Source organism: Coenobita brevimanus, chromosome 70 (assembly GCF_032717465.1).
Source record: "Coenobita brevimanus isolate Jiangsu-jjx chromosome 70, ASM3271746v2, whole genome shotgun sequence".
NCBI classification, from domain to species: Eukaryota; Metazoa; Arthropoda; class Malacostraca; order Decapoda; family Coenobitidae; genus Coenobita; species Coenobita brevimanus.
Window position 1 is genome coordinate 41,724,777 of NC_137023.1, and position 25,639 is coordinate 41,750,415.

The 25,639-nt window shown below is 40.8% G+C and overlaps 1 protein-coding gene across 1 annotated transcript in view; it reads right to left on the minus strand.

The window, feature by feature from the left end:
• The window catches only part of Hip1 (Huntingtin interacting protein 1), a 189,424-nt gene that overhangs the window by 41,153 nt on the left and 122,632 nt on the right, over positions 1 to 25,639 (minus strand). The window contains exons 9-13 of the mRNA XM_080277509.1: positions 14,931 to 15,093; positions 14,262 to 14,456; positions 7,584 to 7,739; positions 6,292 to 6,432; positions 5,639 to 5,975 (exon numbers count right to left, since the gene is read on the minus strand). Coding sequence (XP_080133635.1) covers positions 5,639 to 5,975; positions 6,292 to 6,432; positions 7,584 to 7,739; positions 14,262 to 14,456; positions 14,931 to 15,093 — 992 coding nt within the window. The remainder of the gene's footprint in view (positions 1 to 5,638; positions 5,976 to 6,291; positions 6,433 to 7,583; positions 7,740 to 14,261; positions 14,457 to 14,930; positions 15,094 to 25,639) is intronic.

Sequence of the window (25,639 nt, forward strand, 5' to 3'; positions counted from 1 at the left end):
CTCCAGAGGCTAACAGTACTAATAAACAGCGATTGTCAGTAATTAGTCTCTGCTGTGTACTGTTGAGAAAGTTTATAAATTCTCGTTCTGAGAGAGTCGGCGAAGCGGGCCGGTATAAAGTAATCATTGCTTGATTTAGCAAGACAATTCATTGTCCCTACTCTTCAGTATCATTGAGAATTATCATTTAATTTTGCATTTATTTTAAAAACCCCGTGACAACTACATTACACTATACTCTTATTATCAGTATTGTATTTATATTTACAACTTCATGCAGTATTGTATTTACATGTACAACTTCATAAACCATTGAATTCTCCATGTAAAACTTCACAGAGTTAGTTTAGGTTATGTTTGAGCACATAGGACCAAACGACTCCCCTTATATAGCGAACTGAGTTCAGTAATCCTTCAGAAATACCGACTCCTCATATACAGCAAACTTTTGCATATAGCAACCCACCCCTACCCCCAATTAGTTTGTTTTATTGAGGGTTTACTGTATTTATCATCATCATCATCTACTCCTGTGTTCCCCCATGAGGAGTGAAGAAGCCAAGGGTTAAGCTAGTTGGTCCTGACATTTAAGATGAGGGTGACCAGCCTCACTCATCCCTGAGTGGCATTGCATGAGCAACAAACCCCAACCACCCCTTAGATATAAACCAGCACCAGCTCAATCAAACTGGAGCGCCTAAATTACCCACTAAACCACCAGGTGCCACAATTTGGTTATATGGTTACCACCAAGCATAGCAAATGGTTTCCTGGTGTACAGGAAACCATTTGGCCTGTTACTCAGAGTAGAGTCATCCAATGGCAGAAGGAAGAGGAAAGAATGATGGAAAAAAAATACAGAAGAGGGAGTGTAGAATACCATACCATGTATGTGTGTGTGTATATATATATATATATATATATATATATATGGTAGGTGGGGGAGCTAACCATCCACTCACTCGATGTGGTGCTGCACTCAGGTGTCTGCCCTTTCCTCTCCATCCATCTTTCCTTCCATTCTCTTCTGTCTTTCTTTCCTTCATTCTTTCCTTGTCATTCTGCCTATGGGTGACTTTACACTCCCTCTTCTGTCTTTCTTTCCTTCATTCTTTCCACTTCCTTCAGCCTGTGGGTGACTCTACACTGAGTGACAAGCCAAATGGTTTCCTGTGCACCAGGAAACCATTTACTACGCTGAGTGGTAACCATATTGCCAAATTTTGGCGCCTGGTGGTTTAGTGGGTAATTATTGCGCTCCAATCGGATTGAGCCAGTGAAAGTTTATATCCAAGGGATGGTTGCGGTTGATTGCTCATGTATAGGTTAGACAGTGGATAATATTATTGGGTTGGGAGGTTAGGGGCCTCTGGGGGGGGGGGGGACTTTTGCATAACCCAGAATTCTGACAGTATACCTCAGGCCTTTGGCTTTATTATGCCAGATAATTGGGAGTTTACTGTGTGTGTGTGTGTGTGTGTGTATATATATATATATATATATATATATATATATATATATATATATCCATCCATCATCCAATCCTATATTGTACCACGAGGAGCATAGGAGCCCGGGGCTAGGCAAGCTGGGCCTGACATTTAGGATGAGAGTGACCAGCCCCACTCATCTCTGAGAGGCATTACGTGAGCAATAAACCCCAACCACCCCTTGGATATAAACCTACACAGGCTCAATCCAACTGGAGTGCCTTAATTACTCACTAAACCATCATGTGCCATAATTTGGTTATATGATTACCACCCAGTGTAGTAAATAGTTTCCTGGTGTACTGGAAACCATTTGGCTTGTCACTCAGTGTAAAGTCGCCCATAGGCAGACGGAAGAGGAAAGAATGAAGGAAGGAAAGAAAGAATGAAGGAAAAAGAGGAAAGAAAGAAGGACATACAAGGAAGAGAGAGAGGAAATGGCAAATAAAGGTAAAAAATAAATAAATAAATAAATACATAAATAAATACCCTACCATATATGGAACCACAGCTAGTGCTATGGTGTGACCAAAAACTCTGCAGGCCAATACACCCTTCTCTTCTCCTCCCTGCCTTCCTAATCTTCTAATATAAACTTAACATATCTCAAGAGCTGCATGAGTTTACGCAACACTGATTAAACAGTGTGACCAGAGCTGCAGTAATAAATCATGCAGTGCATTCCAATGCCCCACCATGTCAAGATCATCATCATCATCATCAAGAGCTTCGCATTCATCCTCATCATCATCATCGTCCCAACTTCTTTTTCCCACTCAAGGATGGGGTGAAACAGGGTCTAGAAAGCAAAAAAAACATAATAATGGGAAAACTAATCAAAAGCTTGCCCAGAGAAAGGCCTACATACACAGTCATTCACTCACCACTCAAGCCCCAAAGTTCTGACTCAACCTCACAGACACAACCATCTACACATATCTATCTATCTATCTATACATATATGGTTATGTCTCTGAGGTGGAGTCAGAATTATGAGGGCCTGGAATGATGAGTGAATGTATGGGTAGCCCTTCACCTCCCCATGGACCCTACCTCATTCCATTCTGTAGGGAACGAGGGTTGGGTGATGATTACTCTTTACAGATGTGCTTCACATCACTCATCTGACAGAGTGAATCCACTAACAACTAAGTTAAATGGAGTACCAAACCCTTGCCACATATTCCTTTGTACACAATTCACTCAAAAAACTTAGTCACCTGTTAGTTCCCAGGTCTTATCGATCTCAAAACCTTGCTATTTCACACACTCCTTTACCATATCCATTCACCTTCCTTGTCCACCAAGTCTCTTCCACCCTCAAACTCATTCATATATACCCCCTTTTCACAAACCTGTTTTCATCGATTCTCTCCATATGACTATACCATTCTAAGCACATTAAAGAAATCCAGTCATCTTTCCTCACATTGTATTACTACAATACTTCCCTAGGTGTGGAGACCCAAGACTAGACTACTACTGTAAAAAATATCTGAAAGAACATGAGAGCCTCAAATGTACAGTTAATTTCCCCAAAATAAACAGAAATTACATTTTCAAGAGTTTCAACTTATTTTTGTACTTAATGCTGACAGTAAATGGTCGTATGCAGTAAGAGGTGGACAGAATCAACAAGGATTGTGGCTCTAGGCATCTGTGCAATTACTGTTTCTTGTGGTTCATAAGTCTAATCTGAACTCTATATTTCAAAATTAAAATGTAAAATCATTTTTTAACATACCTCAAACTGATGCAGACACATTTACCTAACATCGTTATATCACATCACAACGCTTATAAAGGCTTCAATATGCTGGCATGCATCGGCCTCAGTCACCCAATGGCATCTCTCCACATTACTTTATCTCTAGCAGCCTCCTTATTCAGTTCCTTATTTCTTGTGGCCATACTCTATGACCTCGTCCCAGGTCTTTTTTGGCCTGATTCTCACAACCCTTCCCCTGACATTCACAATGCTCATCTTCCACACCCAACTGACATCCTCCATCCTCTCAATGTGACCAAATCATTTCAATCTACCCCTCCTCATCACAATCAATACACTCCAGTCCCATCCTTCTTCTCAGCTCTTGAATCATAATCCTAGCCCCCCAAGGCCTCACATTCAAGGATGCACTACACCTCCATCTAATCAATGTGGTTTCTGCACATCTGAGCCTCTGAATATCCTCTTTCTTTTTGGCCCAGGTCTCACTATCATACAGCGCTACTAACACATGCTGCGTACATGGATCCCTTAGAATTTAGAATGGAGGGAGAACCCTCTCAATGTTGGGAGAGACAAAAGCTCCCAAAACTTCTTCCAACCACTCATTACTTTTACTACAGAGCTTGCTCCAGCCCAAGCTCCACCACACAACATAGCCCCCAAATAACAAAACTCCTCTACACACTCAAGACTTACCAGCAAGATCAATTCTTTCACACCTGACACTCTGTACGTGCTCTCCCCGACACACTGCTAACATGAAATTAGCATTATTTTGTAATCTACCTCTTATGCCGCTACATTTCTCAAGTACCCACTCACCACAAACAATGCACAGGATGGAGTTACTTCCCATACCCTTGTGGCAAACCACACATAGCCTCACTCCCTCTGCTCTAACAGTACTGCCACCAGTCCTAGATATCATCACTTCCTTTTATTCACAATTACTGTACTCTCAAACCCTTGTGTTCCATTCTGTCTCTCCATTTCCAAAATCTTTTTTCTGCCTCCTTTTCATTTTCTGCAGTCATATCTCACAAATACGCAGATGTCTGCAGTCATATTATTCTGCTATTTTGGTAACAGATTTCTCTCCTATCAGCCAATCCGACAATATGGCATGTATTTCTACTAAATAGTTTTATATCAGCTAAGGGTTCACTTTGTTTTTGAAGGCTTCAACATGCTTGCATGCATTGGCCTTGGTCACCTAATGGCAGCTCTCCATGCTGCTTGATCTCTGGCGGCATCCCTCTTCATTCCCTTATCCTTGGGGTCACACTCAATGACCTCGTCCCAGGTCTTTTTCGGTCTACCTCTCACTACCCTACCTCTAACATTAACATTTCTCACCTTCTGCACCCAATTATCATGCCCCATCCTCTCCACATCCCCAAACCATCTCAACCTACCTCTTCTCATCACAACACCAATACACTCCAGTCCCATCCTACCCCTCAACTCTTCCATCGTAAACCTAGACCCCCCAAGCCTCACACTCAGGGACACACTACACATCCACCTAATCACTGCCATTTCTGTACGTTTAAACCTGTGAATATCTTCTTCCTTTACTGCCCAAGTCTCACTGCCATACGGCATTACACTCCTAACACATGCTGCATACAAAGATTCCTTAGCAAGAAGGGAGAGCCCTCTCATTGTCAGGAGAGACTACAGCTCCCTGAACTCCTTCCAACCACTCCTCACTCTAGCCACACAGCTAGCTCCAGCCCCACTTCCAGCACATAACATGTCTCTCAAATAACAGAACCCTTCCACACACTCAACAAACTCACCAGCAAGTTCAATCCTTTCACTCCTAACAATCTCCACCTGCTCTCCCCGACACACCGCACACATGAAATAAGCATTAACTCGCAGCATACCTCCAATACCACTACATCTCTTATGCACCTACTTATCACAGATAGTGCACAAGGTGGAATTACTTCTCACGCCCTTGTGGCAAATCTCACATGGCCATTCTCCCTCTTCTTTGACAGTACCGCCACCAGCCCTAGATACCATCACTTTTGTTTTATCTGTAGTTACTCTTAAAACCTTGTGCCCCATACCATCTCTCCACTTCCTACATCTTTCCTCCGCTTCCCTTTCATTCTATTCAATCAACAATAAATCACTGGTATACAACATCTTCCACAGGAGTCCACTTCTGAAGTCATGTGAGAGAGCTTCAAGTACCATGATAAACAACAAGTGGCTAAAAACTAACCCCTGGTGCACACCAACATTCACAGAAAACTCATCACTCAAATCTCCGTTCACTCTTACCTGGGTGCAAGCACCCATATACATGGCCATAACAACTCTTAATAACCACTCCTCGATCCTAGGCTTTATCAGGATTGGGACTGTAAAGGGAAACCTCTACAATGTACTGTATACTCACTCTCAGCAATCTCAATGTTGGGACTAGCATGTGAGGCAGCCTTTGCATAGAGTAGGAAGGCAGCAACATATTGGCCAGTAGCAACCACAGTCTTAATCAGGTCTTGCGCAGTGTGGCGGTTACTAGAATATGCTGTGTACACTCCAGTTAGAGGAACCAATGAGCTCTTGATCAAGGTTTGGTACGTGAGGGTGTAGTCTGGTGTGCACTTGATATCTCTGTGTGTCTCCTCATCGAAGTGGCCCAGGGCATGCATGACTCCTGCATCTGCTCTTTCTGTTGCTGCCACAACACATGCCTCCACACGTCGGGCCCAATCTTCCTCTGCTGCTGCTAACTAACAGGAACAGGTTTAATTCCTATTTATCTCTTATTTTCTAACACTGCTGATATAGGATGCAAACTCCAACTTCTCTCTGAGAACAAATATAGCATTCTCTATATAACAATCACATATTTTTATTTTCATTTTAACTTACAATCAGTACCATACTGGAAAAAATGTCTTATGAATAAGATTAATCAAAATCTGGTTCAAATCTGTTTGCTTCACTACAGTACTGTATTACCATATAAGGAACACTGTAAGAACCTTGCATATAAAATAAAAAAATAACCATGTTAGCTGCAGCACTCGAAATTCTTAGCTTTACCTTGGCTGATGAGTCAATCACTAGGGTGTCCATTTTGTCTTTGAGATCTGATATGGTGTTGTGGAGTGCAATTATTTCCTGAGCAGCTTGGTCCTTCTCAGTGATGGCTGCTGAAAGTTGTTGCCGTATCTCATCTCTCTCCTAACGAAAACATTACAGTACATTGGAAAAGTACACAAGTAAATTAAGGATCTCTTTAGGCTATCTACTGAATTTACTCCTGCCTGAATCCTAAACTGACTGTTCATCATCATCATCATTCCAAATTATTTTTTCCGACCTACGGATGAGGTGAGGTAGGGACCACAAAGCATGGAAATGGAAAAACAAAAACGGGAGAGCTAATCGACGGCGTGTCCAGTGAATTAAATCACACTCACTCATTCACCAATCAAGCTCCTGAATCCTAACTCCACCTTACAGGCATAGCAATTCTCATATATTTTTTGTTCATAAATTTTATCATTATTATTTAGTGGTTGGTGGGGGCACTCACCATCCACTCACTCAATGTAGTGTTGCTCTTGGGTGCCTGCCCTTTCTGTTCTTCTTTCTTTCCATCCTTCCTCTTCTGTCTTTCCTTCATTCTTTCCTCTTCCTTCTGTCTATAGGTGACTCTACACTAAGTGACATGCCAAATGGTTTCCTGTATACCACGAACCCATTTACTACGCTGGGTGGTAACCATATAACCAAATTATGGCGCCTGGTGGTTTAGTGAGTAATTAAGGCACTCCAATCGGATTGCGCCTATGTAGGTTTATATCCAAGGCGTGGTTGGGGTTTATTGCTCATGTAATGCCACTCAGGGATGAGGAAGGCTGGTCACTCTCATCTTAAATGTCAGGACCAATTAGCTTAGCTCTGGGCTTCTACACTCCTCATGGGGCAACACTGGATTAGATGATGAATGAATGAATGAATGATATAGCACTGCACTTCTTTTTTTAATTAAATATTTTGTGTTGCCTAAATCATGTCCTTATGAGGCTCTCACACAAAAGATTTTTTTTTTTTTTTTTTTTTTTTTCTGTGCTAGGGCATCTCTCTCTTCATCACTGTCCTAAACTGGTAACTGTAAGTAGGTAACTAAGAGGCTGTTAGATCTGAATGACAAAATGATTGCCTTGACAGGCTGGCACTTCTTTACTTGTCACAGTAATTTCAGTATTACCTCACTTCTTTCTTCTATTACATATTTAGTATCATGTTAATATTCAAAGCTGCAGTTACAGTGTCAGCAAATTCATCAGTGAATTAGTTCAAACAACTTTAATTACACCTATGTTTACCTGGGTGGCTCTCTGAGTTGCTGTGAGGTGTGTTTGTGAGTCAGCTGCTGCTTTAACCTGCATCTGGGCAACAGCTTCCTCAGCCTCATCCTTTGCCCGCTTAGTGGCTGTGTGTGCCTCACGTTCCACAGCCAATAGCTTGTCCAGTTCAGCTTTCTGAATGATAAGAATATATTGTTCTTAAACTTACATCCCAGTATCACATCATTATCTTCTACTAATTTCCCAATATTACAAAAGGACTGGTAGGTGGCATCATCCAGGCCTCTTGAGTTATCAGAAGAGGCTGGATGATTCCGTCATTGACACTTGTTCAGGATGCAACACAGCACCCCATACTATTAAGTACATTATGGAAGACTGCACTGCACACAATCACCTGCACCAACAACACACCATACACTCCTTGAGAGCTCTGTGGGAAAGCCCTGTCTCAGCCGTGGCCTTCCTTAGGGACTTGGGGCTGTTCGGCCAGACTGCCCAGGGAATAACTACCATTATTATTGCTATCCTACCAGTACAGTACCCATCCTAATTCTGGCAGTGTTATGCTTTCTTTTGACTCTTTCTAGACATCAAAACACACACTGGAATATGCAATATAATCCTAAACACTAAGAAAACGATGCATTTAAAAAAAAAAAAAACAATATGCACGGTACCCCTCCTAATTTTCGCAGCGTTCTGCAAAATTTCGCTGTTTTTTGACATCAAAACACACACTGCCATACGCAATATAATTCTAAACACTAAGAAATACTGCATAAACAAAAACAAAAAATAAAAATAAAAAATACCCATATGCACAGTACTTCTCCTAATTCTGGCAGCTTTCTGCAGTCTTTCGGCTGTTTTCAGACACCAAAACACACACTGTATTATGCAACATACACTCAAACCTCGAGTACCGCAGGCAATAGGGTCTAGACAAGAACCATGGTACTCAAATCCAAGTCACTCAGACAATATGTATACATGTATAATGGTACAATGTGTTCTGGCAACTTCCCAAAACTCTAACTTTTACCTCTTCTTACCACCTTACCCCATGTACATTACTCCCACTTATACCCACCGTCAAGCAAAACACTGAAAGAGATATAGCAATTGTAATTAAGAACATCAATGGTATTAAAAAAAACATTAACAAAATGGAAGTTGGGCAGGATACCCTTGTGTTGTTGATACGTAGCTCCCTGGTATTCTTCACCCGCCCCCCCACCCCCATGTTGTTGTCAAAGTTTCGCCTTCTCTCATATCATGTGGCCTTCAGGAGAGACATTAGGCTATATGGTTAGACGAAAATTTGTGGGTCTGACAGTTTTAGGGGATGAAACAGAACGAACATGTGTGCTAACCAGAAAAAATTGCTCTTTCTCCCATGTGTTCTCATGAGTTAGCATTCAGTTTCACATTCTTCGTTTGACACTGTGCTTCCCAACACATTCTGGACTGGCTAAGCATATGGCTAAACTGATCAGTCAGTCTGAAATGTGTTGGGAAGCGTGATACTGAACAAAGAATGTGAAACTGAACGCTATGTAAAAGTACTTTTTTTTTTTGGTTTGCAAACATTTTCATTCCAATATGTCCCCTCAACCTGCCAGACCCATAAATTTTTCGTCTCACCATATGGCCTAACGTCTCTCCCAAAGGTCACATGATATGAGAGAAGGCAAAGCTTAACATTATGGGGTGGGGGGCAGGGGAAGAGTGTTGGGATGTTATGTATCAACAACACAAGGGTACCCAGCCCGACTTTTGTTTTGTTAATGCTACTTTTTATACCACCAATGTTCATAATTACTGTTTTACCTGATGGTGCATATAAGTGGGGGTAATTTACATGGGGTAAGGTGGTAAGAAGGGGTAAAAGTGAGAGTTTTCTTCTCTGACGCTCCACATAACGCTCTGTAAGATTCTCAGTCAGCTTCAGGACAACATGTAAACTTTCACAGCTGCCAGGTTCGCATCACTTCCTATGCACGATCGTTATCTTCTCCCAGTCCTTCCAAATAATTCTGATGGTGCTTTCATTCATGCCATGCTTTTTTGCCATTTCAGTAAATGTACGCTTTACTTAAAGCAGTAGGACCTTACCAGTTCAATTCATATTCCTCCAGTTTGTTTTCTGTATTTTTCTGACTATTTTCAGAGTGGTAAATTACCGTTCCCTGCTGAAAAATTTCCCACTTTTTTCACTACATTCCTTTAGTCGTACCTATGATTATCTTGACGTACTCAATGGTGGTTTTCGTTTCCCAACTTCCCAACTGGATGCTAGGTTAGGTTGGGTTAAGCTAGATTAAATTAAATTAGGTATAGTTATGCTAGGTTAGGTCAAGTTTAGTTAAACACTTAGGTTAGGACGGGCCCTTTCACTGCAACCCTGATGAGTCAAACAAGTTGACACAGTGGAACACAGCTAAAAACAATGGGGAAACAGAGTTCGCATGAAACATTTATTTACCACCCAGAAGTAATTCGAAGAATATAACAGACTATCAGGAAGAAGAACGCGCCACGTTAGGAATGAAACCCATGCGTTGGGGGCGAGCTTGCTGTACTTCATTTCTCTCACAGACCTTAACTTTACTCTTCCCTAAATTCACCTTTAGATTCCGTTTCATACCAACTCTCCCAAACTCATTCACCAAGCCTTGCTGTATCATTTGCAAACAATAGTACAGGGAGTTTTTACACATTGCCCTCTCTCATTAGGGTTGCTCCACCATCCACTGCAATACCTTGTATATCTTTTACAATTTCATCCATATACAGACTGAACAACCATGGAGACATGACACATCTATATTTCAATCCAACCTTCAAATACAAAAATTCACTCAGTTCACTGTCCACACGCACTGCAGCTTTAGCACGCTCATACATACTCTTCATGGCATTCATCAACTTCCCATCTACTCCATCTATTCTTAATACTTACCACAGTCCTTGTCTATCCAACCTGTCATATGCTTTCTCCAAATCCATGAAGGTTGCATACAACTTCTTTCCCTTCTCTAGAAACTTTTCCACTAAAGATCTAAGAATGAATATCTGATCTACACAACCTCTTCCCTTCCTAAAACCTCCCTGTTCTTCTCCAACTAATTCCTCTGTTATTTCCCTAACTCTGTCAATAAGTATCCTACCATACGCTTTTCCTATTACACTAAGAAGTAAATGCCCCCTATGATTACCACACACTTCTTTTTCTTTGTACAAGGGAATAATTATACCCAACTTCCAATCCTTCAGGGCTCTGCCTTCCTCCCAGGCCAATCTGCACATCTTCCACATCCATTCTAGTACTCTTTCTCCTCCATACTTCAGCACTTCACCAAACACTCCATCAATTCCTGGGGCTTTCCCCATTCTGACTTTTTTCATTGCTTCCACAGCTTCCATCCTACTGATTTCTTCCTTTCTTCTCACATCCTTTCTTCTCCCAGTCATTCCCCAGCCTCTTATATTGGCATTACTTTCATTCTCTATGTTCAACAATTCCTTAAAGTGTTCTATCTGCTCACTTTTTCTCCATTTTCCACTAGTAATCTACCATTTTTATCTTTCACTCCTCGACTAACTGCTTTAACACCCTGTCTAACTCTCTTAACCCCTTTTCAAAACATTTTCTTACATTTCCTCCACTTTACTCTCAAAGTCCTTCCAAATTCCTCATCCACTCTCTTACTCTCTCTCTTACTAATCTTTTCACCTCTCTCTTCCTCTCTACTTACAACTCTCTCTTCCATCTATCAACTTCCTCCACATCCCTGTTTTTCATCCACTCATTATATGCTTCCTTTTTTGGTGCCATAGCCTCTCACCTCTTCATTCCACCATGCTGTTCTCTGCACCCCCTCTCATCTTCTCTTCACCCTACACACCACCTCACATGCTGCACAGATTTCTTCTGAGAATATCTTGCACACACCTTCCACGTCCCCCATCTGCTCCAAATCATATTTGCCCAATCACTCCTCTACTTCTCTCTTATATTCTGCCTTTTCCATCCTCTTGTCACCTTTTCACCCTATTTGTATGAACTACCGGTACTTCCTCCTGTCCTTCCTTTCTTCTATTCCTCTATTTCAGTTGAACCTTGACTTCAAAAAGTCCATTCCCCCAGCCTCTATATGCCCTTGCATCCAATACACACCTTCTCATTCTATCATCCACAGACATATAATCAATCATTGTCTTCTATTCATTCAGTTCACCACCCACCCTTGTCATCACTCACCACGTATACCTGCGGATCACTTTGTCTGAAGAGGGTATTGGCTATCAACCCCCTCCCTGCACAAATGGCCACTAGAGCACTGCCATTCTCATCCACTTCTGCAGGCACACCCACTCTCCAACTACTCTATCTACTCTCACAGTCCTAATTTTTCCATTCATATCTCCAATCAAAAACACTCTCTCACTCCTTTCAAACTTTTCCATGCAAGCTTTCACATTTGTCCAGAACTCTTCTTTCACTCTGCTTGCATGATCTTCCACTGGCGAATACAGACACACAATCACCCACATTTGTAGTTCAATATCAATCTTACCCAAAACAATCCTTGAGCCAACTGATCCCTAATCTCTTGTATTCTCCTTCCATCTCTTGCACACAACAATACACACTCCTTCTTTTCCCCTCTCATTCTCACCTGCTCCGGCACATATACCCCATCCATACTCCCATTCTCTCATACTCTCACCCTTCCATTTAGTTTCAGCTAATCCACATACATCCACTTTTGCACCCTCAAGCACCTGGACAATCTCTCTCTCTCTTTCACCACATTATTTGCACCCCTTACATTCCATGTCACAATCCATGTCCTTTGTTTCCTTAGTCGTCACCTGTTGGTCAGTCCTGGTCCGAGGCTGCTTGTTCGTAATTTTAGTCAGTTATTTTCCAGAGAGGGACACTAAACCTCCGCCAACCCAACTGTCACATAAGGAACATATGCTGGTTAGTTATAAGGTTACCACCCCGTGCTGTCAGTGATTTTCTGGTTTACATGAAATCAACTGACTTGGCACTCAATGCAGAGCTACCCTAAAAACAGAGTACTGCTACACTAAGTAGGTGGACGATGGGTGTCCCCACCTACCACGGTTAATGGGTAAGTATGATGCAAGAGACAATAATATATATATATATATATATATATATATATATATATATATATATATATATATATATATATATATATATATATATATATATATATATATATATATATTATATCTATATACATATATATATATATATATATATATATATTATATATATATATATATATATATATTATATATATATATATATATATATATATATATATATATATATATATATATATATATATATATATATATATATATATATATATATATATATATATATATATATATAATATATATACATATACATATATACAGGTAAGCCCTTAATTCACGCGAGGGTTACGTTCCCAGACCCTTCACGTATGTGGGAAATTCGCGTATATGTTCTGCCCTTGTGTGCACATAATTATGCACGTCTACTAAGTATATTACATCAGAATAATTCTGTTTATGCACTACATACACCTTATAAACTAGCATAAAGTATGAAAAACAACAAAAATGTTAGAAATTTAACACTGAAACCTGACAAGCACAGGCGTAGGTGGAGACACTTCAACAGTCTGGTGCACAAGCCCTCAATCCTCCCATATGCTACATTCTGCACTTCTTTATTGTCCAAACAGTTGACTCATTCACCCCAAACACACGGTTCCCAGCCAGTTCACAGGCGTAGGTGGAGACACTTCAGCACAGTCTGGTACACTAGCCCTCACTGCCTCCCGTATCCTACGTTCTGCCTTCTTTATTGTAAGAACAGTTGACTCACCCCAACCACACGGTTCCAAGACAATTCACCACAAAGTCAATTCACCATCAAAACATGGACGATTTCCTGTCATTCTATAAATATACTTATTATTGATTAATTAATATAACTAATTATCAGGGGGATTTTATAACTCATATAAGTAAAAAACTAGTGTACTGTACTTGCTAAATAAACTGGTATGTAAATCAACGACGGGGAATCGTCCTGGTGGAGAATTGTCGCCAACATTCCTCCATTAAGTTTGTCCAACACTTTAACTTTCTCTGTCAGCAACATCACTTTACTAGTCTGTTTTGGTGTGTTACCACATGCATCACTAGTGCTACGCTTAGGCCCCATGTTGGCAGACAAGGCAAGGAATCACTGGAAGGCAGAAAAATAAGCCACAAATAACGATTCACAAGTCACGCATATTTCGACCGTCGGATTCAAACTGCCTGTGTGGTGCGTGGTAGACCTCCCTCCCACACACACACATACGTATGCACACGGGCAGCAGGTAGGCATTTTTATATTTTATTTATTTCTCTTTTATATTAAAATTATTTACTTGAATACTATAATTTTATGTTTTAATTATTGTACGAAAAATTTGTGGATAACCGAAATCGCGTGAAAAAAGTTCGCGTGAATTAAGGGCTTACCTGTATATACATCTATCTATCTATCTATCTATATATATATATATATATATATATACAGTCACATTAGTTCCTAGAATATGCTGGGATTCAAGGGTAATCTATTCACACCGCATGACTTTACTGAAAACCCACCCCTCGAATGAGACCTATGTGCTCCTCTCTCAGCTTCTGGTAAACATCTTTCATCTTGACAAACTTCTCCTCAGCTGATCGGCGGCGTGTCTCCTCCTGGGCCAAGCGTGTGACAGCCTCTGCACTGGCTGCTGCCGCCTCCACCTGGGCCATGATGGAGTCCTTGCTCTGACGTTCAGCCACCAATTCGCTGTCCTAAGGATACACCAAGATTTTATCCTGAGAGTCTAATGAGGTCTTCTACATTTTATTCTTGCTGTATGTTCTAAGTTATTCACTTAATACACTAACTCAGCAAAACAGTACCAGACAACATACCAGCTCACTGATGGAGTGAGACAAAAAGCTCTGTATTAAACTATCCAGATAACATACCAGTTCAGCAATGGAGAGATGCAAAATGCATTCTATACTATGCTATCCAGACAACATAAGCCTGCCAGCTCAGTAAGAGCGACAAGAGCAAGTTCCATACTATGCTATCCACATAACGCATCAGCTCTGCAACAGCATAAGATAAGGGAGTGTTCTGTACTAAGCTATCCATAAAATATACCACCTCAGCAATAGAGTTTAAAAAAAAAAAAAAAAGGACATCTGTACTAAACTATCTTGACAAAGTACCTGCTCAGTGATTGAGTTATGTATCAGGTTGCCCTGACAACATACCAGCTCAGCGATGGTGGATTCAAGGTCATTGATGCGAAGCCTGAACTGATCCTCAGCGTGGGCAGCCTGGGAGCGAGTCTGCTGGACCTCTACTCTCAGTCCCTCCACCTCCATGCGAAGGGCTTCTACAAGGGATTCTCGCTCTGCTACCACTTCTGCCAACCTGATTGTCAGTGTTCACATACAGATAATGAAAGCAAAAATAAAATACAAAAGCAGGAACATTCAAAGACCGCAACATGTGCACCTTACGTTAGTAAGGGCTAACATAATAAGACACTGCCTGGTGATCCTCATGTTCAACTGACTACTCTCAAAACCATATAAGTTCATTCTTACTTGATCCTCAATGCTTTTACTAAGTCTTGTCCAAATTGGATCAAAACTATATGAGGTGGCTTTGACCTCAAACTTATTTGTTCTCAAAATTGGAACTCTTTATCCTTGTCTCATCTTCAACACTTTTCACCAAGAACGGTCCATATTTTTTACTTATCAATGACCTTCTAAGCTGTACTTCTAACCCTATCCACTCATACGCTGATGACTTCACCATTCACTTTTCCATTCGCTTCCTGCAGCATCCATTTCAGCAGTTACTTCAACAAACAAGGGATGGGGCTATGGCACACCTAATGTCTGATTTGGCTTATATCTCTGATTGAGGTAAAAACAATCTTGTTGTTTTTAATGCATCAAAAACTCAGTTTTTACATCTATCAAACCAACAAAATCTTCCACAGGAGTACTCTCTAACTTTTAACAATATCCAGCTCAACTTTGCACCATCTTTAAACATACGTGGGGTTTCATTCTCTCGGGATTTATCTTGGAAAGAACATATTACCATAATCATCATCATCATCATCAACCAGTCCAGTGTTGCCCCATGAGAAGCATAGGAGCCCAGGGCTAGGCAACTTGGTCTTGACATTTCGATGAGTAACTACCCTCACTCACCGAGGTGGCATAACGTAAGCAATAAATTCCAGCCACCCCTGGGATATAAACCTACACAGGCTCAATCTGACTGGAGCACCTTAGTTGCCCGCTAAACTACCAGGTGCCATAGTTTGGTTATATGGTTACCACCCAGTGTAGTAAATGGTTTCCTGGTGTACAGGAAACCATTTGGCTTGACATTCAGTGTAGAGACACCCATACACAGATAGAAGAAAAAAGAATGAAGGAAAGAAAGACAGAAAAGGAAGGAAGGAAGGAGGGAAGAGCAGCACTATGTGGATTTAGTGCTGCTCTTGGGTGACTGCCCTTTCCTCTCTTCCTTCCTTCCTCTTGTCTTTCCTTCCTTCATTCTTTTCCCTTCCTTCTGTCTATGGGTGACTCTAAGTGACAAGCCAAATGGTTTCCTGTATACCAGGAAACCATTTACTATGCTGGGTGGTAACCATATAAGCAAACTAAGGCACCTGGTGGTTTAGTGGATAATTAAGGTGCTGAGCCTGAGTGGGTTTATATTCTATTGTTAAACCTGCTTCAAACAGATTAGGTGTGCTAAGCCGACTCCTTGCCATCTTTACCCCAGCACAGGTGCTCACTTTATACACGGGTTTTATTCACCCCTGTATAGAGTACAACTCTCGTGTGGGGAGGCTATCCACATACAGCTCTTCTCGACAGGGTGGAATCAAAGGCTTTTCGTCTCATTAACTCTCCTCCTCTTACTGGTTCCCTTCAACTTCTGTCTCTTCACTGCAGTGTTGCATCTTTATCTTCCCATCAACTTCTGTCTTTTCACTGCAGTGTTGCATCTTTATCTTTTTTCTATCATTACTTCAATGGCCACTGCTCCTCTGAACTGTCTCCTTGAATCCCTTCATCACTATGGCAGGCATGTAACACCTGTCCAGCAACAAACTCTTATCCTTTTTCTGTCCAACTCTCTAATGCAAGACTTAACCATTACTCCCAATCCTTCATGTATGCAACAGGTCAACTCTGGAACTGCTTCCCGTCTGTATTTCCTACAGCCTATGATCTCCGGTCATTCAACTGCAGTGTGTCCTGGCATCTCAAAATGAATGGATCCTGAATTTGACTCTCTGTTAATTTTTTTTTTTTTTTTCTTGAAGGGAACAATTTGCAGGTTCCTGGCCTTTTGTTCCTTCTTCTTCGCATTATATATATATATATATATATATATATATATATATGTCATCATCATCATCAGCCGTTTGAGTATCCACTGCAGGACCGGCCTATCCCGACCGAAGTCGGGACGATACAGCCAATGTATCTCTACCAAGTGGCTTAAGCTGTCAGGTAGAGATTGTATCTAGGGTGAGAAGTACTTGTAAATGTAATTGTAGTGTTGTTGTGGCTTTGGATGTGTGTGTAGTCTATGAACCAATGTAATCGGCCCACGCAAGCTGACTGGGTGCAAGCATACTTTACAGTAAGCGACACTGGTTCAACCACAGCACACCTTGTGTCCACCAATGTAGTACGTGGCCGGATGAACACTCCCAAAGTTTATTACCCTGGCGGGGTGTGAACCCCTGCTCACCCGTGTACGAAACGCACACTCTACCACTGTACCACAGAGGCTCCTATATATATATATGTACATATATATATATATATATATATATATATATATATATATATATATATATATACCGTACTTCGTGGGGTGGAAGACGCACTTTTTTGTCTCAAAATCATCTTCAAATATCCCCATGCGTCCTTGGAGGCGAGACTACCTTGGCTTCATTTAGAAAAATCATTTATACAGAGGATCACCTCACTGTTTAGCAGTCAAGTATTTTTTTTTAGAGTATAAACACCTTTGATTTATTGCAAAAAGTTACATTCACTTGTGTATATACTCAGATTTTACGATTAGAAACACCCAGGCTTAAGAAAAAATTTAGGGTTTGTTTACAACTGGCCATGTGACGGTCTGGGGGTTTAGCAGTATAGCAATTTAGCAGCTAGCATACACACTGCTTTAGCAGGCTAACAAGATCACTGGTGAACTCCCTGCTAACCTTCTGAAATGCAGTCATGATCATTTTGCTTGCCATCCATTCAGTAGCTTGTAAGAGAATCATACTGGAGATGATGGCTAGCATGACATCTGAGTCACTGTAACAGACGTCTCATATGGAAATTCAATAACCCTTGTTTGGCTGGCTTCTCTTACTGATATTTTGTTTCATTAGAGACAAGAATATAACAGAAGGAAACAGTTTTATATTACCGTTACTGAAAAACGAGAAAAACAACTGCAACATTAAACAGTACTGTCTGAAATTACAGCTTATTAGCAGTTTAGCAATTTAGCACCTAGCGTTCCCTCAACTCTCAGAACATGATCACTTCTGAACCCCTTGCTAACCTTCAGAAAGGCAATAATGATCACTTCACTTGCTATCCAATCACTGACTAGCAAGGGAATTATATTGGAGATGTTGGCTAGCTTGACTTTTGTTGCGTCATTGTAACAGAAGTCTGTCTCATATGGAAATTCAATAACCCTTGTTTGGCTGGCTTCTCTTACTGATATTTTGTTTCATTAGAGACAAGAATATAATAGAAGGAAACATTTTTATATTACCGTTACTGAAAAACGGGAAAAACAACTGCAACATTAAACAGTACTGTCTGAAATTACAGCTTATTAGCAGTTTAGCAATTTAGCACCTAGCGTTCCCTCAACTCTCAGAACATGATCACTTCTGAACCCCTTGCTAATCTTCAGAAGGGCAATAATGATCACTTGCTATCCAATCACTAACTAGCAAGGGAATTATATTAGAGATGTTGGCTAGCATGACTTTTGTTGAGTCATTGTAACAGAAGTCTGTCTCATATGGAAATTCATAAATTCTTGTTGGGCTGGCATCTCTTACTGATATTTTGTTTCATTCGATACAAGAGCATCATAGAAGGAAGTAGTCATACATTACTGTTAGTGAAAAATGGGGAAAAGTTGCAACATTAAATAATACTTCCCGAAATTACAGCATTATTAGCGGTTTAGCAATTTAGCACCTAGCGATATGGAAATTCGATCACCCCATGTTAGGATGGCTTCTGGTACTTTTAGGGTACATAAAAAGGTGTAAACATTCCTTGTAATTGATTTTTGAAAATATGGTTGTGTTGTTTGATTCTGAAGTTCACACATGCAGGCATTTGTTTTGGAGATATAGTGTATTCCTTCACTTAATGCCCTCTGTATTTTCTTAAGTGAATGAAAGAACTGGTTTTATTGAGTTTTGTTTTTTTAAGTTCATTTCACGAAAAATAATACTTATCTCTATATACTGATACGTATGTAGTGTACTTTAATAGAGATGAACATCACGTCTCAAATCACTTTACTATAGGAATCGGACACTTCATATTTCATAAACAAACCGATAGTGTTAAGATGGCGTCGTGGTATGGATAACATTTTATAAGGAAGGGGTTGTTTGTTTGTTTTCTTGTCTTGTACCCTTCTTTTACATAAAAATAAAGACACCAAACATATATATACAGTACTGAAGAGAGACTCTAATGTGTTAAGATAGTGTCATGGAATGAAGTAACATTACATAAGGAAGGGGTTGTTTGTTTTCATGTCTTGTACCCTTCTTTTACATAAAAATAAAGAAACCAAAGACAGATATACAGTACTGAACAGAGGTTCTGAAAGGTGAGTGTGTATTTTAGTGAAATATACTCATATCAAGCAACCTTCCTGTAGTCTTAGTCAAGCCATACTTTTTTCCTCAGGGCTTCCCTTCCAGAATTTGGGTGCAACTTTCACATTGCAGCGTCTATCATGCCACGAAATACGGTATATATATATATATATATATATATATATATATATATATATATATATATATATATATATATATATATATATATATATATATTCATTCATTCATTCATTGCCAGACGCCATGTATCCCAGACGGGGTGGCCAAGGGCTTAGAGTTAGTTGTTTTACAGGGAGGGGCACTAATCCTCCACCAACCCCACTTGACGTAGGGATGCCAACAGCATCTGGTGTTCCCAGGCGGTCACCCATCCAAGTACTAACCAGACCCAACGTTGCTTATATATATATATATATATATATTTATATCTATGCATGGTGGATGAAGTGAGTGACTGAAAATTTAGAGTCCCTGGATCGCTACCCAGACTTGTGATGACTTTGGGAGGCGGTAGCTCAGTCGGTAGACAGGTGGCCTGCAGTCCTACCGGACCCAGGTTCAAATCCCCGCTGGGGCAGGGAACAATTTAAGGATTTGAATTTCATGAAATCAAACTTTACCGATCTACCAGAAGGCTCGCCGACATGTCATAAAAACACCCCCGCTAATACCAATACACCAGTCTATTATGAGACAGCCCAAGCATTTATTCAACATGGATGGTGGGTGTTAGCGTTGAAATGGTGACATGAAGAGGTGTAAGGTATATAGAAGGACTACTGGGCCTTGGAAGCAGGCTGTGAAGCCTATGCCCAGAGTAGGACACAAAAATATATTATATACTGTATATATATACGGTATATTTATGTATCTCTATATATATAGATATATATATAGATATATAGATAGATAGATAGACAGATCGATATATGTATATACAGGTAAGCCCTTAATTCACGCGAACTTTTTTCACGCGATTTCGGTTATCCACAAATTTTTCGTACACTAATTAAAACAAAATTATAGTATTCAAATAATTTTAATATACAAGAGAAATAAATAAACTATAAAAATGCCTACTTGCTGCCCGTGTGCATACATATATGTATGTGTGTGTGTGTGTGTGTGTGTGTGGGAGGTCTGTCTACCACGCACCACACAGGCAGTTTGAATCCGAGGGGCGAACCATGCATGACTCACGAATCGTTATTTGTGGCTTATTTTCTGCTTTCCAGTGATTGCTTGCCTTGTCTGCCAACATGGGCCATAAGCATAGTGCTAGTGATGCATGTGGTAACACACCAAAACGGACTCGTAAAGTGATGTTGCTGACAGAGAAAGTTAAAGTGTTGGACAACCTTAAGGGAGGAAGGAGGAATGTCGGCGACAATTCTCCGTCAGGACGATTCCCCGTCATTTATTTACATACCAGTTTATTTAGCAAGTACAGTACACTAGTTTTTCACTTATATGAGTTATAAAATCCCCCTGAAAATTAGTTATTAAAGTATTAATTAATCAATAATAAGTATATTTATAGAATGACTAGGAATCGCCCATGTTTTGATGGTGAATTGACTTCGTGGTGAATTGTCTCTGAACCGTGTGTTTGGGGTGAGTTAACTGTTCTTACAATAAAGAAGACAGAACGTAGCATACGGGAGTCAGTGAGGGCTAGTGCACCAGATTGTGCTGAAGTGTCTCCACCTACGCCTGTGAACTGGCTTGGAACGTATGTTTAGGGTGAATGAGTCAACTGTTTGGACAATAAAGAAGGCAGAATGTAGCATATGGGAGGTAGTGAGGGTTTGTGTACCAGACTGCTGAAGTGTCTCCACCTACGCCTGTGTTTATCAGGTTTCAGTGTTAAATTTCTTACATTTTTGTTGTTTTTCATACTTTATGCTAGTTTATAAGGTGTCTGTAGTGCATAAACAGTATTATTCAGATGTAATATACTTAGTAGACATGCGTAACTGTGCACACATGGGCAGAACATATACGCGAATTTACCACATACGCGAAAGGTCTGGGAACGTAACCCTTGCGTGAAATAAGGGCTTACCTGTATATATATATATAAATACATACATACATACATATATATATATATATATATATATATATATACAGTAAGACCTCACTATAATGGACTAATTGGGGCCCAAACCATTCCGAAATGCTAAATTCTGATAAAAGCGAAATCCGGACTTCCCCCTGCTAATCCAGACTTTTTCCAAAATATCAAACATTAGTCTGGACTGCATGAACGGTTTTTAAACTGTTTTGACTACCATTGTGGTACTGTACTGTGTTATAACTTCACTATATTAATCAAATGGTACAATATATATAATAATACTGTACTGTACACTGATAAACATGTCTTTTATTTACCTTATTGTGGTGAACATAGCTGAAGTGGTCAGGCAGTCCGGACTGCTTGTGGCTTTATTGGACTTTTTCCGATATACAGTACAGGAATTTAGTCCGCTAGCTCCAGGAGTCCAATAAAACCAAATTCCAGACTATTGAAGTGTTATATTGAGGTTTTACTGTATATAAATATACACTCAACCCTCGGCTATCACGGGTTCCGCTATAGCGCATCTCGCTATCACGCCTATATAAAAAACTACCCAAATACCTTTATCACACACTAAATGCCCGCTATCGCACACCGGAAATGCTCGAAATTTTCAAGAAGGCCAGGCTCCGCTGCTCCGCCCAGCCAACAAAAGCTTCACTCTGTGATTGGCCATGTGACATCAGCACCAGCCAAGCGCTGATTGGCCGCCCGACAGAGTCTCCTGCCCGCCAAACCATTCAAGTGCGCACCCTCAGACCGTGAACAGTGACAGCGAGAACAATAACCTTTTTTATGATATGACCATGGCCAACGTACCCCCTCCCCGTCTCCCTACCATCACCCAGCATAATGCTGCGGCACCTGGCAGGGAAATAAAGAAAAGGAAGAACCTAAGTTATGCAGATAAATTGGAAATGTGAAACTTATAGACAATGGAGAGACCAAGTGAAGTGTGGGGAAGAAACATAACATCAGTGAATCAACTGTGAGGGGTATTTATAAGAATCATGATCACATCATAAAACATGCTCATTTTTGGACTATTGTATGTTAATATGTGGTACAAAATGGGTATCTTAGGGGTAAAGATTGAGGTCATGGCACCAATTAGAATTATTTCCATATGTTCTTCAATTCGGCTATCACGGTTTCGGCCATAGCGCAGCCATAGCAGGACCAATTGGGAGTGATAGCCGAGGGTTGAGTGTATATACACACACATACACACACACACACACATATATATAAATATATATATATATATATATATATATATATATATATATATATGTATATATTAGATACAGTCAGCTCTCACATAACACGTGATCTGAGTGTGTGAACCTCTCACAACACAGAAGGCAATTTTTGAGACCAGGAAATGGTCAGAACGCGAAAATGACAAATATAATGCAAATGAAAAAAATCTGCCCATTTTTTCAAAAACCATATTACGCTGCAATGATATGGATTACGCGGCCGAAGGTCACAAATTATGGTTTAAATAGTCATTACGCGAAAAATTTGGTCTTAATGCGGTGGGAACAGACATACCGCGAGCAGCAATAGTCACAGCACGGGTTATATCAGCCAAAGACGTATGGCTGTCATGTGTCTGCATGGAGTGTCATCATGGTCCACTGAGTATTCCTGTCCCGTTGAGCCCCACTTGTCTGATCTAAAATTAGAATCACTTCATCCCTGTCCTGCCCTTAACCCCTCCCTCAAGTTTGCCTTAAATCAGATAAAAAGTGTTTATGTTGACCCTGTCAAGTGGCTTTAACCTTTACCTACTGTTCTCGTAATCAACTTGTCAACTACTAGTAAAACCCTCAACCCTTCTACAAGATCTACTCTAAAGCAGATCAAAACTGTGTTATTTTGCTTATGTACACACACACACACACACACACACACACACACACACACACACACACACACACACATATGCATGCATGTACACACACACACATGTACGCACACACACACACACACACACACACACACACACACACACACACATTCGTTTCGTTTTAAAGGCTCCAACATGCTCGCATGCATTGGCCTTGGTCACCTAATGGAGGCTTTCCACGCTACACGATCCATTGCAGCCTCCCTGTTCAGTCCCTTAACCCTGAGATCACACTTAATGACCTCGTCCCATGTCTTTCTCGGTCTATCACTCATAACCTCACCCCCAATATTAACACTTCTCACCTTCCTCACCCAATTATCATCCCCCATCCTCTCCACACGTCCAAACCATCTCAATCTACCTCTCCTCATCACAACACCAATACACTCCAGTTCCATCCTACCTCTCAACTCTTCCATCGTAAACCCAGCCCCCTCCGGACCTTGCATGCAGGGATGCACACTACACATCCACCTAATCATTGTCATTTCTGTACGTCTGAGCCGGCGAATATCCTCCTCCTTTACTGCCCAGGTCTCACTACCATACAGCATTATACTCCTAACACATGCTGCATACAAAGACCCCTTAGCACGCAGGGAGAGCCCTCCCAATGTCAGAAGAGGCAAGAGCTCCCTGAACTTCTTCCAACCACTTCTCACCCTAGCCACAGAGCTACCTCCAGCTCCACCTCCAGCACACAGCATGTCTCCCAAATAACAAAACTCTTCCACACACTCAAGAGATTCACCAGCAAGTTCAATCCTTTCACGCTTGACAATCTCCAGCTGCTCTCCCCGACACGCTGTACACATAAAATCAGTATTATCTCGCAGTCTACCTCTGATACCACTACATCTCTTGTGCACCCATTTATCACAAACACTGCACAAAATAGAATTACTTCCCACGCCCTTGTGGCAAACTGCACATGGCCACTCTCCCTCGTCTTTGACAGTACCGCCACCAACCCTAAATATCATAACTTTTGTTTTATCTGCATTTACCCTTAAGCCCTTGTGCCCCATACCATCTCTCCACTTCCTAAACCTTTCCTCCGCCTCCCTTTTGTTCTCTGCAATCAACACCAAATCATCAGCATACATCTCCCACGGGAGTCCGTTTCTAAAGTCATGTAAGAGGGCTTCAAGTACCATGATAAACAACATGGGACTCAAAACCGACCCCTGATGCACACCAACATTCACGGAAAACTCATCACTCAAATCTCCATTCACTCTTACCTGGGTGCGAGCACCCACATACATAGCCATAACCACCCTAACCAGCCACTCCTCCAAGCAAAGCTTTCTCATTGCCCACTTCACCACCTCTCTAGGGACTCTGCCAAAGGCTTTTTCCAAATCAACAAAAACAAAATACAGATCCCTTCTCCTACCAATATATTTTTCCTGAAGCTGTCGAACAATGACTATGGCATCAGTGGTCCCCCTACCTGGCATAAACCCAACCTGCATCTCATCAATATTCACTCCTTTCTAATCATACCTTCTAAAACTCTCTCCATTACCTTCATTATCTGATCTAAAAGCTTTATACCTCTATAATTTCCTCTTTCCAGGGCATCACTCTTGCCTTTATACACATTTACAATTACACTCTTCAGCCAATCATCTGGGACAACAAACTCATAAATAATCATATTTATCAGGTCAGTGACTAACCTCACCCCTAGACCCCTTAAGGCCTTCAACATTTCGGCAGTCAACCCAGACACACCTGCTGCCTGTCCCACCTTCATCCTGCCTATTGCCTCACTCACAGTACCAGCATCAATCAAAAGCCAAGGACCAAATACTGGATCTGCTGGCTCCAAACCTTCCCTGTCCCAGCCAAACTCCTCATTCAACAACCGGCTATAATGCTCTCTCCATGCATCTTTAATATCCTCACTGTTCACCACTACCCTTCCTTCATCATTCTTCACACACTGCTCACCTATACTATCCCGATTATCCCTCTTCATCTGATTGTCCACCTTAAATATCATATTTTTCCTTTCCCCATGATT